The following is a 17,251-nucleotide window of genomic DNA, read 5'->3' as shown; positions in this document are numbered from 1 at the left end:
GTCTATGTTTATTGCAGCACTATTTATAGTGTCCAAGATATGGAATCAACCAAGATGCCCAATAAGTGACTGGATAAGGAATATGGCATATACCTAATAAAATATTATTGAGCCATAAAAAATGAATTCTACATTTTCAGTAACATAATGGAACTGGAAAACAATAAATGAAATAAATTAGGCAAAGAAAGACAAATACTATTGTGCTCCCTCTGATATGCATATACTAATGTTAATTTGAATGTACAATGATCACTAGAAGCTTAGAAGGGTGGGTCAGGGGAATACAGAGAAGCTGGAGAACAATGGGTACCCAAAAATCAAATAGAATACTTTCTCGTGTTTCCATAAACAATGGAGCAACTATAGTTTATGGTACTCTATTGCATATCTCATGAAGAACTAGAAGAAAGGAGCCTGGTAACTCCACATACATAGTAATGATATGGAAATTTAAAAATTTCAAATGTTAAAGGAATGGAAACTCTAATTTGATCATCACATGGATATACATGTATGAAATCATCACATTCTCCATAAAATAATGCAACAGAAATAATATAATAAATACAAAGAAGTATATCTATGTAAGGCCTTTACAGGCTCAGTGCTCTCAAGTTTTCCAAATTTCTGAGGTCCTCATACCTCTTTAATATTTATAAAAATCTCTTCCCACATACTTTGCAATTCTGAGATTGTGGCAGGCATTTTAGGAAAATTTAGTTATATAGTCCACCATTTGCCCTTGTGTGTACTCCCACAAATTCACCTCATTTGTAGCTTATTTCTTTGTCCTATTTTCCCCAACCTCATTTTCAAGCCAAACCTTGAACCAAATCCCTTTCTATAAATTCCAAAAGTGACAATGCCCTGAAATGGTTACACGTAACATTTTGGCTAAATAACGAGAATAATATGAGGAGTTCCTACTGTAGGAACCCCTACAGTAGTATATAATTGTAGAAAACAATTATATACCACATAATATAATGTTATATTAATAATTATGTTAACTATTATATTAATTATACACTATATTGTAATCTGCACTTTTTTGGAAACTTCTACCACAGTGAAATTGTCATGGATGACCCTGTTCCTCAGATTCCTAGACTTCTTACCATGACCCTGGGCTTTGTCCACAAACCCCTACCCAAGTCACATGCCTTCCATCCATCCAGGTGTTTCTTTCTTTCTTTCTTCACTTCCTAGGCTAAAAACAATTGAGCACTAAACATAAAAAAAAAAAAAAAAATCTAATTACCTTTTTTGCTTCTAAAACAGAGTTCAATTTTCTCAGGATTATTTCACCCTTAGGTCTTTAGAAGAAAGAATGAAATTCTGTATCTAACAAGCTTATAATTTATAAATATCATTTTTCACTTGCTCTCATTAGATCATTAAAAAAATAGCTGATCCATTAAAACTTTGATTCTTGGATATTATTTTCCTTTTTTAAAAATTTAACTGTTTTTTTCTTGCCTTATTTAGATATGTCCACTGGTGTCTGGCATAAATGCCTTGGATGCACCCAGGACAATATAGCCACATGGAAAACTTTGAATGTTTCATTTTACAGAGAGAAATACCAAAGGGAAACAGTATGGGAAAATAAAACTATTCAAGTTCATGTTTAAATAAAGTCATATTCTCCATTCCATTACCAAGTGATACATACCATAGGCCAAACCCTGCCCTAGGTTATATGCACGCATTTCTTTCTGACTTTAGTGGGAATCATTCATGTATAACTGAAGGCATCAGTTAGCCCTTTGGGCAGAAAAGTGACTACCCACAAAAAACGCAAAAATAATCTAAGTCTTATTATACTTGGCTTTTAGGTGAAAATGACATAATATAAATGACAATTCCATTAGATAACAGGTTTTAAAAAGCACTACCATCAAATTTTTACCATTACAAATTTTACAGTATTACCATAGTGGCATTTTCAAGACAAGAGATTGTTGAAAAACTAACTGGAAATGTGAAAAATACTCTTATTTTTACAGCAATGTTCAATTTTCGTAGTATATGTAATAAACACAGACTATATTTGTATATATGTTCCTTTGGTAGATATTGTACATTTTATAGCTATTGGCTGAGAATCATTTTCTAGCAGAAATAAGTAACTGCTAAATTTGTCTTTAAATAACGGTTTCTAAGTTTAAATGTTAATTTATTCATGACTTGCTATATGTCTTGACTGGAGGTATTCCCATAACAAAGGTCTTACTAGACATACATTTTTGTTGCAATATTAGACCAACAACATTCAAACTTGTAAAAGGTGACACCATAACATGATGCTCTTTTTATACATATTAGCTCAAAAAATTTTTCTGGTGTATATGTAGGATATGTTGCCTATAAAACTAATGATATAAACGTTAAGCAGTTTAATAGCAATAAACATGTGAGATTAGAAAAAAAAAAAAAAGAAGTAGGAAAGAAAACTTGAGTTATCTTTTTGGAGAAAAGCAAAACACTTCATAGTTCTAGATAAACTTCCAAGCTACTTTTCTCAAGTTTTTGTTTTTGTTTTTGTTTTTGTTTTGTCTAGCACACAATATAGTTATTTCTAAGTAACTCATGCTTCCCACTCTTACTGACACCTTTCACTATTTTTCATCACCTGTTGTTTTGTTCCTCCTCTGGAGGATGTCCATCCTTCATCTTCTTCCAATGAAAAGTTTAAGTAGCCAGGTGCTGTGGCACACACCTGTAATCTCAGCAACTCAGGAGGCTGAGGCAGGAGGGCTGTGAGTTCAACTCTAGCCTCAGCAACTTAGGGAGGCCTTACACAACAGTAAGACTTTCTCTAATAAAATATAAAAAAAGGGCTGGGATATGGCTTGGTAGTTAAGGTGCCCTGGGTTTCAATCGCTGATACCAAGAAAAAGTCACTTAACCTTCAAGAATTCATTAATATTAGACCTTCTTTAATACAAATATTCAAATTGGAGTTGAAACTTCCTGCCTTGAATTCTGGTAATTTTACTACATACTTCTTAGTTCATGATAGCAAGAGGACAGGAAGAAATAATTCTTGGTCCCAACTTCAGCCCAGTGGTGACATAATAGTGTATGGACATCAGAATATTTTTAAAGCTTCTCAATAATGCTCTTTCTACAGTGGAGAATTATTGACATGATCCAGTATGTTACAGCTGATACAATATGTGTAACATATCAAAAATCTGATTCTTTTGTAATTTACATTTGGGAAAATGAAACAACTATCCATGAAATTATGCAAGCCAAAAAGCTGGGATTCATCAACAATCTTCTTTCCCTTAAATTCTGCATTTCTCTATCAAAAAACCCTTTAATTCCTAAACTCATTTCAAAGTTAACCAATTTTACATATTTATTATTGCCTTTGCAACCCATGATATACTTAAGTCTCACTTGGATTATCAGAGACTCTAAAACACCTCTTTACTTTTACCTTCAGGCAACTTGTCCCTCACTGAAGTCAAAGTGGTCTTTAGTAAATATAATCTGCTTGTATTATTATCCCTACTTTCTCCTCACCTCTAATCTTCTGTCCCTTACAGAAAATATTCGAAGAGAGTTCCATTTAAGAAGTCTTAACCTGTCCAATTATCAAACCTAGCCTATCTAACAACTGTCCCTCATTTCATACTAGGATCCACTTTGTCTGGTGCATTTGAGTCACAACTGGCCTTTTAGTGTCTCACATACAACACATTACCATTTACAAAAGAGAATTTTCACTAATTTCTGTGCACATAAGAAATATTCTCTCATTGCAGGGAGTTATAGGTCATGAAGTACTTTATCATACATTTTCTCTATTTGTTCAAATTTATGGTGTAAGTTCAGTTAAGTGTATGTTTCCAGTTTGTAGTGGATATACTAACATTTTGAGCTACTTAATTTTTCTGGATTGCACAGTTTTTAACTAAAATGTCAAGAATTAAAGTCTTGCCTTTCTGATTAAATATTGCATTTTAAAGTCACATGCAAAAAAAAAAAAATTGCACAGAGAATACCCTCTTTCCATAACCAAGTAGGAAGAACCCCATTTTCCCATTGAAGGTATCAAGGGTTAGTTCTGTATGGCATGGGTCAGGTGAGCAGGGTGGCTTAAAGGAATATTCTTTCTTTAAGCTACTGTAGTCCAATGGGTTACCATAAATTATAGAAATATTAAATGGAACTCTATATAAGATTACATCCTGTTTATATTTAAACCACTGGTAGGAATGAGGAATGTAGTTCCAAAATGTATTAAATTCAACTATTTATATGCCCTGTGTAAATATGTGAAGTAGTAAATATTTACATTACAAATATGTACAAAATATGTACATGCACAAAAATTATATTTACATTAAAATCTGTCTTTGGTTTATGTGAGTTCTTTTGGATTTTTGTTCGGAAAATTTTGAAAACTAATGACTATCTTCACAGTGACCTAGGTTCATGGCAATTTCTTATTTTTGATTTAAGATCAGAGAAATTTAATAGTGCAAATTTAGGCAGGTAATTTAAATCCCCAAAATCTAATTTTTCTCTTCTCTACAATGGGGATAATATACGTCAATGCCAGAAAATTATTACTAGCATTTGCAGAGTAAACATGTGGAATGCTTCTTAGAGTTCACATAAATCAGTGCTTAATAATGGCAACTACTATCATTTTCATCTGATCATTGTAAAAAAACTTCATTAATCCTATTAATCAGATCTTAGTTTTGAATAACCCAAAACCATCCATCTAACCTGGGTGATAGTCAGATGGCTAGATAAAGCTTTGCACAAATGTTTAATATACATATGCATGCACACATATATACACACACGTGTACAGTTAATCATTGAAAGCAATGACGATCATTAAAGGAACAGTATGGTTGAGATTCTCTTGGAGTGGGAGTGAAGGCTGAGGCAGTGTTCCTACGAAAATCCCAAGACAGAGCTTTCTCAGCTGACTGGGAAAGCTTCTGTAGCGTTTATGTTTTATGTTACACCTATGAATAAGGACGTGGAAAACCCTTACTAAGTGTGCACATGGGCTTATACTAGAGAGATTAATTGAGAGACTTTGTTTTATCTATTCTAACAAATGTTGGTTAAATTGCATTTTCTTTTCCTCCAGAACTATCAATAGTTTTCCTTTTACAGATTGAATACATAAATCAAAAGAACATACTTCACGAACAAACTATGATTATAAAACTCCTATCCTTCATCTATTGATTCTTAACTTTATTTACTCATACTTTTTTCCTTCATTGTATTGGATTAGAACTGCTCTTTTTCCACACTGTTGTAGCTAGAATCATCTGTAGCCTTTTATTGTCAATGCTTCAAGGAGCCTTCCAAATAGCATAGAAAATGTGAACGACCCCATTGCTAAATCATTTCCTATGGTTCCACTGTTGAAATATTTCATTGGTTTCAAATTATAGTAGTTGATTTACTGCAATTCAGCATAATTGCTAGAACGGTAACTATACTGATGATTCTTTGATGCTATTTGTCCGATAAAATGTTTAAAACTGTGTAAGGGCAAAACTATTTTCATAGAAAACTGGTGTCTGACTTTTTTTGTTATTTTTAGATATACATGTCAGCAGAGTGTATTTTGACATATTATACATACCTGGAGTATAACTTCCCAATCTATGGTTGTACATAATGTGGTTTCCCTGGTTGTGTATTTATATATGAACATAGGAAAGCTATGTCCAATTCATTCTATTGTCTTTCCTATTCTCATCCCTTCTCCCTTCCCTTCATTCCCCTTTGTCTAATCCAATGAACTTCTATTCTTCTCTCTGACCCTCACTGTGTGTTAGTGTCTGCATATCAAAGAGACCCAGGTTCTACTTTTAAAGGACTGGCAACTAAATACATATACATCCAAATGTTTTTATTTCCCTACTAATCCATAACAAAATGCTAAAATAAAATTATTTTATATACACTAAAACTTTAAAAAGACAGTTCTCTCAATAACTAAGATACCTGCTGACCCAATATAAAAACTAAGGATTGAAAAAAAAACTGCTAATATTATCAGTACCCCATCTGATAATGAAAAGTATGAATTGATTTTTCCAGTTTTAGTGTATAAATACAACATAAGGAATTTAAGCTTGATATAATTTGAAATAGCCAATATATTAAACCCCAAAGTGAAATTTAAATTGGCAATCATGTCAGATTCAAGTCCCTGAATGAATATTAATTTAAAAACTAATCATTTTCCAACAGGTTTCTGCTTCAAAATGTTAGTGTTGGAATAAACGCTGTTATATCACTATAAAAATATTGGACATATTTTTGTTTAGGAAATCAGATCTCTAATGTTCACTGTGTCTAGCTCTTCCTGACTTCTTGTTGCCTGAGGATTTAATTATTTAAAACCACCTCTTTTTCTGATTTGGGGGAATTAGAATTTCAATTTTATTGATGGGAGACTGATACTAAGTGAACTGAGGTACAGCATGTGATTAGACTCATTTAATAATCTTACGTAACCAGATCTTCATAAGTTAAATTCTGATTTCTGGAACATTCCATGAGCAGAGGTATAGTTTTTTTTTTTTTTAAACACACATGAAAACACACTGTATAAATTCATTGGCCATGGAAGTAGAGGAGGGTAAATACATACACATATGTTAAGTATGGAATTGTAACTGAACACTTGATAAAACCAGTCATTCATTATTTATAGGTTCTATCCTATACCTTACATGACAGAAGTCCTTAATCCCCAAATTAAACAGTTTGGAGACATTATATCATAACGCAATAGTAAATTATGTCTTATTTTAAAACTTTTTTTCTGAAAATGATCTTTGCACCTTGTAATATAAGAGTAACAAGTTGCATTTGTCTCTATCCTGCACACAAAAATCAAACAAAAATTGTTTTTGTATAAATACTAGGTAGCATGGGAAAGCATAAAAAAAGCAGGAGCCCAATCATTAATTACAGCAGCTGACTGTCATTCACCATCTCAGCAATGTTCCACATTCTAATTACTTGTGCATTATAGCATATTCCTCTTACTTTTTTAAGTGGAATTCAAAGGGCCCCCATTTTGTACATCTAACCCAATCATCTCATTACAAAAGTAGGGAAACTGAGTCAAGTGAATTTCTTGAAACTACAGAGGAGCATTACTTGAATTGGATTTTCCAACTACTAATCTCTGCTCCTCTCATTACTTCTTACATCAGCTTTTAAGGACATTTATTTCTTATTAAATTCTGTAATATGGATTCTTATAAATTTCATATCTCAAATGCATTCAGAGTGGTGTCCAATGTAAAGGAATCCTATGCCAATTTCCAGTTTAAATAATTATTCTTTAGTTTCGATTTGGATGAATCCAGAGTCTCATGATGCTGGGTACCCCTAAAATATTCAATAAAGTACCAGATGAATAAATGACTAATCTGAATGGCTTTTCTAAAGCTTTACAATTGATTAGTTCCATAATTTTAATACATAATATAGAATGGTTTAAAATTTATGCAAAAAATAAGTACAAATTGGAAAGGATGTTTTCTCATGATAATCAAACAGTTATGAAATAAAGTAGGCTCATTAAATTGTAAGTACTTAACCTTTTCTTCAAAGAAGGGGAAGATCTTAAATTTATAAAGAAATTTTGCCTAAACTGGGCAATGAGTCATATTTGACATGTATTGAAATGATAATGCAGATATCAATAGGCACTCTGAGAGCATTTTACTCTCAGGAGAGGAATTCAGCCATGGGTACCTTTTTGCATTTAGATTTTAAACTTTCTTTGTAAGGTTTTTCATCTAATTCTGTCTGCCAAAATCAGACCTAGTTTCATACATAAAGCAAAACAAAGAAAATTTAAAAGTTTTTTCTTATCATTGTTGATACAAACCTACGTAACAAACATTTTTTTGGCATCTTCTGCAGAGTTCCTCTCTTTAGCAGTTTCTATTTCCATATTTTTTAACATTAAATCACAATTCTGTTGCACTGCTCAATGTAATGAATAGACAACTTCAGGACATATTTATGATATATAATGGGTTCCCTGTTAACTACTGAAGAACTGGGAGGCCAGACCCGAAACTGTCATGTGCTGCAGGCAGGGCCTGATGTCAGACATGATTTACCATTCCTGTGTCTTTTCAACCCTACTGGCATGTAAATGCTGCTTCCTGCCATCTGCATACACTCAAACCATATCCTAACTAAAATCTCTGAGTAGATATGGTATATCACACTGATTGAATAGTACTTTGCCCATGCCTTCTTAAAAATCATACATAGGAAAAAATAACAGAATGAGACAAACATCATTACCCTATGTACACGTATGATTACACAAATGGTATAACTCTACATCATGTACAACCAGAGAAACAACTGTTGTACCCCATTTGTGTACAACGAATCAAAATTAAATTTTAAAATAAAGCATAATTACCTTTCTGCATTTATGTATATTTCACATGTTCTTCCTAAGTATTTTAATGTACTGCTATGCCAGCCAATACACAGAATATTTTCAGTTATAATCAGGTAAAACAAAGACGTATACAAAGTATATTTAAACAGTCGATAATGATATCTATGTTGAACTGATACTTAAGAGTCAAATAATAATGCTCAAGACTCTCTGGGGTAGTCCTTACTACCTGGTTCAAGACAAATATATATATGAAAATCAGAGATAAATTTCATACAATTAACAAGGTTGCAAAAGTCCTCTAATGTAAGTGGGGTGTGTGTGGACCAGTGAGTGGGTGCCAGCAAGAAAACATACCAGGAACTGTGGTAGACAACATCTCCATCTCTAGTTTAAAAGGCAAAGGTGGCTTTGGCAGTATTGAGCTACTCCAGTGCCCTGAAGAGACAAATGGAAATATTGCGTCTCTATTCCAGAGACTGTAAATACCAGCCATCTCACAGCTCTCTCAGCCTTTAACAGTTTCGAAGGCTCATACAAACTGTGGTTGACAACTAAAATAATAATGTAACACCTTTTGAGTGCCTCAAGTGTAAAGTTCATTTATTCTAAGGTCACCATTTTAATGTAACAGCCAAATTTTATTCACATCATCAGATGCTATCTGAGAAAGACAGCTGTAAGAATCAGGCAAGGGCTTTAACACTGCCATGACTAATAAAATTAATGCTAGATGCCAAGGGTTCTTACATTATTTTCAGCAAAATAAAATATACTATCCCAAACCAAGCAAAATTTCCTGAATATATTCTTACCACAAAAAGATTGTCCTTAAGCTTCTGGAGGAGTTTTTACAGTGGTTTTGGAGGTGGTGGGATCTGCTAGCTTATCAAGAGGATACATCATTAGGTCATTGAAATATTTTTCTTCTTTGGTTGTCATTTACACATACCTGAAATCTTTAAAGATGATTGCTTTTGATTTTGTGAGTAGAAGCCGTTTTTGAGTGAGAAAGGAAGAGAGATCCTTGTGTTTAACCAAATGTTAAATGTTTTTTATTTAACTCACCTGCACACTAAGATGAATCCATTTCTTCAAAAGAATTCTCCCCAGTGTCATTACTTTTATTGGAGGCTGCAAACCACTTACTGTGCGATAATAAAACATGGTCTCTTTCCTGGATATTGTAAGTTTGAACACAGTCTGCCCCCATCCCCCGTCTTTTCTATAACACACCTTAGGAAGCAACCAGAGAAGAGAGAAAAGGTCAGCATCTAACCAAAAAGACATGCTAAGACATTTTGCAGTTACAGTAGTATTAATGTGACCCCAAATTCCATTCAAAATGGTACTCTATGAATGAGTGCCTGTATGTCATATTCAAAGAAGCTTTATTCCAATGAAGAAGTCATTTTATTTCAGGAAAAAGTAATATTCTTATTTACAATATATTCCCCAGAGCCTCAACACCCTTCATTAGAGATTCATGATGGAAACTAAAGTGGTTGAATCATTCTGCAAAACTAACATTCAGTCTATTGGCTCATTAGTTCCTCTGCTATTTCTTTTATAGGAAGTGGTACAACACTACATCCCGCTTGGGTATTGAGTCACCAGTGCAAATCTTTTTTTTTTTTTTTTTTTTTTTTATGTAAAAAGAATTCAGTGTCCACGAAAAGCTCTAAATTGTTAGCCCTGAAGTCAGAATCGCTCTATTTAATTCCCATGATGAAATGGAGAATAGACAACTATGGTCTCTACTTACCCCATCATTAATTGGCCAGAAGCCAAAGCCTGTTCCTGTAAGATGTTTGGCTACCTCTCCATGACATATGGCCCAACTGAGGCACTGATAGAATGTTAATGTTCTTGGGTGAATGGACAATCTTGTAAAACCACAGTAAAATGATATTTTGATAGAAGAATTTTTGGAAAATTTCTAGGTATCATATTAGATCAATTACCAAATTATTTTTAAAAGTCACTTCTATATTTAATTGCAGTGGCATAATTCTGTGATCCTGAGTCTCTTTCTTCATTTAACTTCTGCCTCCTCATCTCATGCCTGATCCTGGAACCCTCTTCCCCTGGTCAAGGTCATTTAAGTGTTCTCCCTTTGTGCTCACTTAACTCACCACTGCTAAGAAAGAGCAAGGACCTATTGTGTTCTCCATTAGATCACTAGTATCCCGAGGGTAGAAGCATGCTTAGTATATGCAAACCCTCAAAAAGTGATCAATTAAATAAGCATCCAATAGGCAAGGTGATATTGGACCAACCGAGAATTACTGTTAAGGATGTTTTAAAATTTTCCCTAAAGGGTACATCTTTCACAAATCATTTCGTCTCATTTGCAACCATTTTTTGGAGAGTTGGGAGATAACAAGATTGGAGAACATCCAGTCACCTCTTTTACTGACACTAATAATTCATTTTGTACATAGCTTTGGTAATAAATATATGAGAGCAAGTATATTTTTAGTTTGGGCAAATAATTTTAGTGGATATAAAGGCTTTAAATAAATCCTGCAAATTCTTTTTCAACTCTTTGATAGTTGGATACTTCTAACTCTCTGGAATAAAAGAGTGTCTCTGTATCCCCTGCCTCCAGGTCTTAAACAATCGAAGAAGAGTTTGCCTCGGTTCATTTTTCTTGAGTTTAAATCTACAAGTGAGAATTTGATCATTACTCAAGAATGTATTTGCCAAATGCAGACTTATTTCCCCAAGCTTACTGAAAATGCATTTCTTAATATGTTATTGATTATCTTCCTTGCTATTTTGTTTGCTTGTAAACATACTAGCTTTGGTAGATAATAAATGTGAGAGGAAGGCAGGTAGCAAAATATTTAGGAACTGGATTTATTCTGCTCCTGGATAAACAATAATTGGATAATCCATGTTTTGTTTGTTTTACTTATCTAGTGCAAACACCCCGAAATTCCCCCAATTCCCATTGGTATTTTAGTTTTGAGAATGAAAACGACCTTGATAAAAGCAAGAAACTCTCAAAACCATAAAACATGTTACCACTTCTATAAATAACCCTCTGCCTCATTTATAGTAAGCAATGCCAATAGAAGCTGGATCTGGTAAAGATATGTCTGTTTAAACTTGAAAAAATATTTTAGCCTACCCCTATTTTTCAAGGGAGCATATTTTAAGACTGTGTAGATGCTAGTTACATAAACAGAGTATCTCAGATTTACTGGAATTTCCAAAAGTATGAAAGCAAGACTTTCTTCTAGGGGAGCTATAGAAATAAGGATAAGGGTTTGTGATTATTTCTTCTACAAATTCAAAACAAAATGAAAACTGCAAACTTTCACTTAACGAATTAAAACTAAACATTCAAGACATTTAAGTCATATTTTCTTATGAGACTATAATACTTCCCTGGTTTCTTTCCCAAGTTTTTAGATATTTAACCAATACTTTCACACAAAGCAAAAAAAAAAGCCTCAGAAAAATCCTACTTTTTAAAAGTAGGTTAGCCAATTTAAAGGAAACATCACTTATCAATTGAGAAAATACTACAGAATGAAAAACAGGTGATTAAATAAACTAACAAAAGATGGTGGTGAGGAAGTCCTACCTGAATTTCTTTTGAAAGCATTGCTGAAAGCTTTGGCAATCTCTCACACTTACGTAGAAATTTCTTAACTAATTAGAAAATGAAAACACCATGAAGTAAAAGGCCAAAAGCTATATCCTTTCAGAGATGAAGTGTTATTCTCTATTCATCTCATATTGCTGAGCATCTCAGTGCAAACACCCTTCTTGGGAAAAAAGAATGAATAAAACAGTCCTAAGCCCTTAGAGAGCTGCTGTCTGACCGATAAAAATTTCACAGCCTACTAGGCATACTTCATTTATATAAATTAGACCAAGACTTAAAAATTTCAATTATTTGTGTGGCCATGACTTACAACTCACGCTGAGCCTCATAAAGCCTCCAAAGGCTAAGACCAAAGGTTTAGCTAACCTGCCCCGAAATAAGTGATTCAGGTGTAAAAAGGCCTACCTGCCTGCCTTGAAACTATCTTAACACATTTTTTTCATAGTCCACTTCATCCATAGAAAAGACAAAACAACTTAAAAAAAATATTTGGATGGTATACATGGAATAGAGATTAACATAGTAGTTGTTCTTCAACTGCATGAATTCCATGGTGTTAGTGTTCATTTCTAGTTTGGACTTTAGGTTGCAATCATCTCCACTACTGCTAATTTTGCAGGCTCCTAAGAAAATGAAAACACACCACTACTTACATTACACCTTCTCGCTCAGGTTTCAGCCACACAGTGAACGTAAAGGCTCCTGCCAGCCTCGGAGAAGGAAGAGAAGAATAGCAATTCCTGTGATTTCCAAAATAAAACTTGTAGAGTTGCTCTGGGAGTAAGGATGCAGATCATCCTTGTCTGGGATGAGGCAGCTCCTGAGGCCTGCTGAGAAAAGGGCAGTGTACATAGGGGACGAAGATCGGTAGGGGCAACCCTGAATGCAAAACCGCTGGGTGCAGAACTGAACACTTTCAGCATCCACGGAGCTGTGACAGAAAGTACTTCGGTCTGGGAGTCCACACACGGCTTGGGTTGGCACAAGTGAAACCTTCTTGAAAGCTCCCACATTCTCCAGCCTTGGGAAAAGACCCTGGGAATCAGCCAATGATATTGAAGCAAAATAAGCAAATATCAATGTTTCAATGATCTGAAACAAGAAACCAAAGTCCAATGAAAGAGCCAGGCAATTCATGTTTACAAGAAAGCATTCTTCTCTTGATAAGGCATTCCTAAATAAATAATCAGGCCCTCTCCGCTTGCCGGCAACACTTTGAAGCAGGTTCCTTTAAGTAATGTTGAGATATTCCTCCATCTTGGGCAAACGGCAGGCACGTTTTCACACAGAGATAATACCAAAGATGTTCTTAGCAATGGCCAAGACATGAGGAGGAGCTGGTGTCTAGGAATCAAAAACAGAGCATGTCAAGTGTAATCTGCTGAGTCTTTAAAACTTAACGTCATCCTAAGCGTAAGGATTTTGAGTCCCTGATGCAAAACACTGAACTTCTCCAAAAACATTTTGAATTACATTGCATAGAATAAAATAGTCATTACTTTGATAAATATGTCAATTTTATTGAGCAAATCAGGGACTTCAGAAGTCCACCAGACAACCAGACTACTTATAAGCAATCATTAATATATTTGACCATATAGCAACTTTCGGTTATTTATCCACCCCCGGGCATTAGCACTGTCTACTGTATTTAATGAGGTAAAGAATTGTATAGATTTTCTTTACACATGCACTGTATGTTGAACCCAGAGCTAACTTGCAGATGCCCAAAATAAAGCTGGCAAAGCACTTTGGGCCTTTCCCCTTATCCCAGCATGTGCAGCAACTTTAAGCTTACAGTAAAGCTGATTAGAAATCTAACACCATCTGTCTGTCCTATGCCTTAATATTTAGTAAACATTTGTGTGTTTCCTCATATGACTACATATTTGTAGGTTAAATATGGATTCCTAATACTGTGTAAGTAATTGTATTGATAAATAAGCTGAGTTACCCTTTCTTTATTGCATTTCAACCAGTCATTGAGTGTGACTAATGGCTCTTCAACACGACCACGGTCCCTCGTTGCCTGGCAACACTACCGTAAACCTGGTTGCTCTTAGGAAATAGGGCACAGCAGCAGGAATGCTAGAAGAAAGGTGCCCAGGTAAGTTTTTTGCACAGCACACACTTGGTTACCTGACAGTCACAACGCAGTCTGCTTGGTGCTAGCCCTCCAGGAACTGAGCTCCCCAAGCTTTCAACTGATAACTTCAAGCAGTGGGGGACCTGGATGGGATCGTGCATACATAATTTTAAAGTAGCAGCACACCTTATCCTATAATCCCTCCTTGGTCCCTTCTCTCTCCTGTTTTCATGCTCCTCATTCATTTAATTCTTTAATCAAAATGAACTGTCACATTAGAAACCCTGAGTAATTTCCAGTGCGCTTTCCTTACAGGGGATACAAAATGAGATTCTAAACTCTATTAATGCCCTAAAAGTTTAGTCAGGGATTGAAGGTTTTTCTGACCATTCTGTCACTGTTGTTACTGTATCTTTCACCCCAGGATACCCTCTCCTGAATACACAAAGGTCTTAAGATTATGAGGGACATCTGATATTTATTTCTTGTTTTAAACAAACTACAGAAGCAATGAAATTGCTGAATTTAGCTGCCTAATTGCACATGAATACGTGTGGATTTATGTGCTCATGTTTGTGGTCAGTTCTTCCCTCTACCGTATCTCATTTTAGATGAGAAATGCTCTAATCCAACAGATATTTCTGATCTTCCAATCAGATCTTTAAAATGGAAAACCTTCTTCCAGAAACAACTAGCCAATTGTGGCTTTGTTCTCTAAGAGGTACTATATTATAGGTAAACATATTATTAAATAAAATAACTTAGGGAGAACAAAGTCACAATATAGAAATGAATGTCCCTATGGTGTTCATAAGGCCTTCAGAGACAAACCCAAATCATCTTCTCCCCAATTTCTTCTAATTTCTCTTCCATGAGCACATTCTAGCATTAGACTTTGCATCTTTTGTCAAAATACCCTAGAATCCCTTCTTGATATATTCTTACAAGGGCATTTTTAATTAAAAACAACTTTTATTGTAAAACCAGCTAATAAGTAAGGACTTCTGAGAATCTGGAAAAATATTTTTTAAAGAGATGTTAATATGATGAATTAGACAAATGGACTATTTAGACACACTATTAAAACATGCAATCAACCTGTTTTCATAAAAGTTCTTCTATAACTGACTTCATATCTTATAAAGATTTATTTTAGTTTTTAATTATGGTACTATAGCCTATCATTTTGGTCATTATTCCAAGATATTTTTTTCCAACAGAGAACAACTCCTACTTTGTAGTACAAAATGGACAATCTAAGATAAGCACCTCTGCTCCATATTAAGAGACTGTGCCTTTGATGTTCAAGGGCAGACAATGGATGGACATCTATCTCAACTTTTAAAATTCAGTACTATCACTCCTGAGAACGTCGGATATGTGCATTAGGTACCAAGACTTTAGTACCCCTGTAAATGCCTGAGAAATTAAAAAAAAAAAGAGTAAAAGTTTATGACAAAAAGATTAGTTAAGCATATGTAGCCATGTGCCATCTTTTTCTTATATTTCCATGGATTCATTGGGTTGTCCTTCTGATGTAGACCAGCTTGGCTAGAGCTGTATGGTCTGACGTGGCCCTGCTGTCTAGCAGATGGTTTGATGTCAGCTGGATTCGCAGCTATGGAAGTCTACCATAGGTTCATTCCAATAGTCAGAAATATTTGAAGATATAGAAGATCAAAGGCCTTAACATACTAGTACTTTCCAAACCTCCACTTGCATCTTATCACTAATGTTCTATTGACCAGAGCAAGTTGTAAGACCCAGCACAGATTCAAGGACTGTGAAATTGATTCCCCTTCTCAAAGAGGGAGTAGCAGTCACATTGCAAAGGAATGGAATTTGTAACCATTTCTCAGAGTTGTTCCAACTTATTTTTCTAGATGTAAAGATATGATGCCACACTTAATCTGAACTTCCTCATAGTGAAAAGTCGAGAAAATATGTTTAACTTAAACAACTATAAGCAATTTCCCCTCATTACTCAAGAAAGCTTACATATAAGCCTTTAATAAGTCTTATAATAAGACTATAAGCAGCTCAGTTTTTCAAGTATTTGATACTCAACTCCTGTTTTAGCCAAAATCAAGGGGTTTTCCCTATTCTTAGACTTTTGGGAGTCACAGATTTATTGTTAAAACTGAGTAATCTCTGCCATAACTAAGTATACATCCACTTTTTTTTCTAAATAATATTAGTTACAAAAATAGGGGCAGAAACTACATATGCAGTGTGATTACAAATATAAGACAATATTGTCGACAATTTTATGATAATTAACTTGAATTCAACAGACTGGACAAGTTCCTGGAACCAATTCCAATCAAAGCTGATTCAAGAAGTTGGAAACAAGCCAAATGTCCAACTGTAGAATACATTAACAAATTATGGTATATCCATACGATGTCCAACAACTATAGAATACATCAATAAATTATGGTATAGCCTTACATTGATATAACTTAATGAAGAGAAAATTAACAAATGTTATAAGAGGCAACATGCATAAGTCACACAGATTCAGCAGTGAGCAGAAGAGGTCATATGCCAAGTACATACTCTACAATTCCATTTATATGAAGTTCAGGTATAGACAAAGTTAATCTTTGGTTACAGAAGTCAGATTGGGCTATCTCTTTTAGAAAGAGAAGCAAGGGAAAATAGGCTTAAGGGAGTGTGCAGGAGTACTGGGAACACTGCACCTCCTGATATGGGTAGCAGTGACATTTGTGGACACATTTGAAAATACTTGCCAAGCTATAACTTCGAGATTTGTGCACTTTATGCAAATTATACCTCAACAAAATAATTAATTAAAAAGAGGAAATACTAAACATGAATTGTTTTATTTATTACATAATCTAGAGTTAAATTGATTCCTGCAAGGAAAACAAGGAGTCTGGAGAATGATGTAAATCAGTTATACATACATTCTGGGAAAATGTAATTCCAATTTTTAAAAAATATTCTGTGAGTCAATAAGAGACGATTTCCTGACTTACTTTATGAGGCTATTACAATTTTGATATATGTTTTAAAAATATAGGAGAATGCAATAAAGAAAATTATAGACCCATTGAGCTCATCTATTTAAGTGCCAAAA

The 17,251-nt window shown here is 34.3% G+C and overlaps 1 protein-coding gene across 1 annotated transcript in view; it reads right to left on the bottom strand.

Annotated features, from left to right (window-relative positions):
- The window catches only part of USH2A (usherin), a 777,454-nt gene extending 763,173 nt beyond the window's left edge, over positions 1-14,281 (bottom strand). The window contains 5 exon segments of the mRNA XM_079107116.1: positions 9,512-9,652; positions 9,655-9,679; positions 12,716-12,818; positions 12,821-13,406; positions 14,202-14,281. Coding sequence (XP_078963242.1) covers positions 9,512-9,652; positions 9,655-9,679; positions 12,716-12,818; positions 12,821-13,199 — 648 coding nt within the window. The 5' untranslated portion in view covers positions 13,200-13,406; positions 14,202-14,281.
- Positions 14,282-17,251: the final 2,970 nt, after the last annotated feature.

This window comes from Sciurus vulgaris, assembly GCF_902686455.1.
Source record: "Sciurus vulgaris genome assembly, chromosome: 12".
NCBI classification, from domain to species: domain Eukaryota; kingdom Metazoa; phylum Chordata; class Mammalia; order Rodentia; family Sciuridae; genus Sciurus; species Sciurus vulgaris.
The sequence above is the reverse complement of the archived record's forward strand: the minus strand, read 5'-3'. Positions and strand labels throughout refer to the sequence as shown.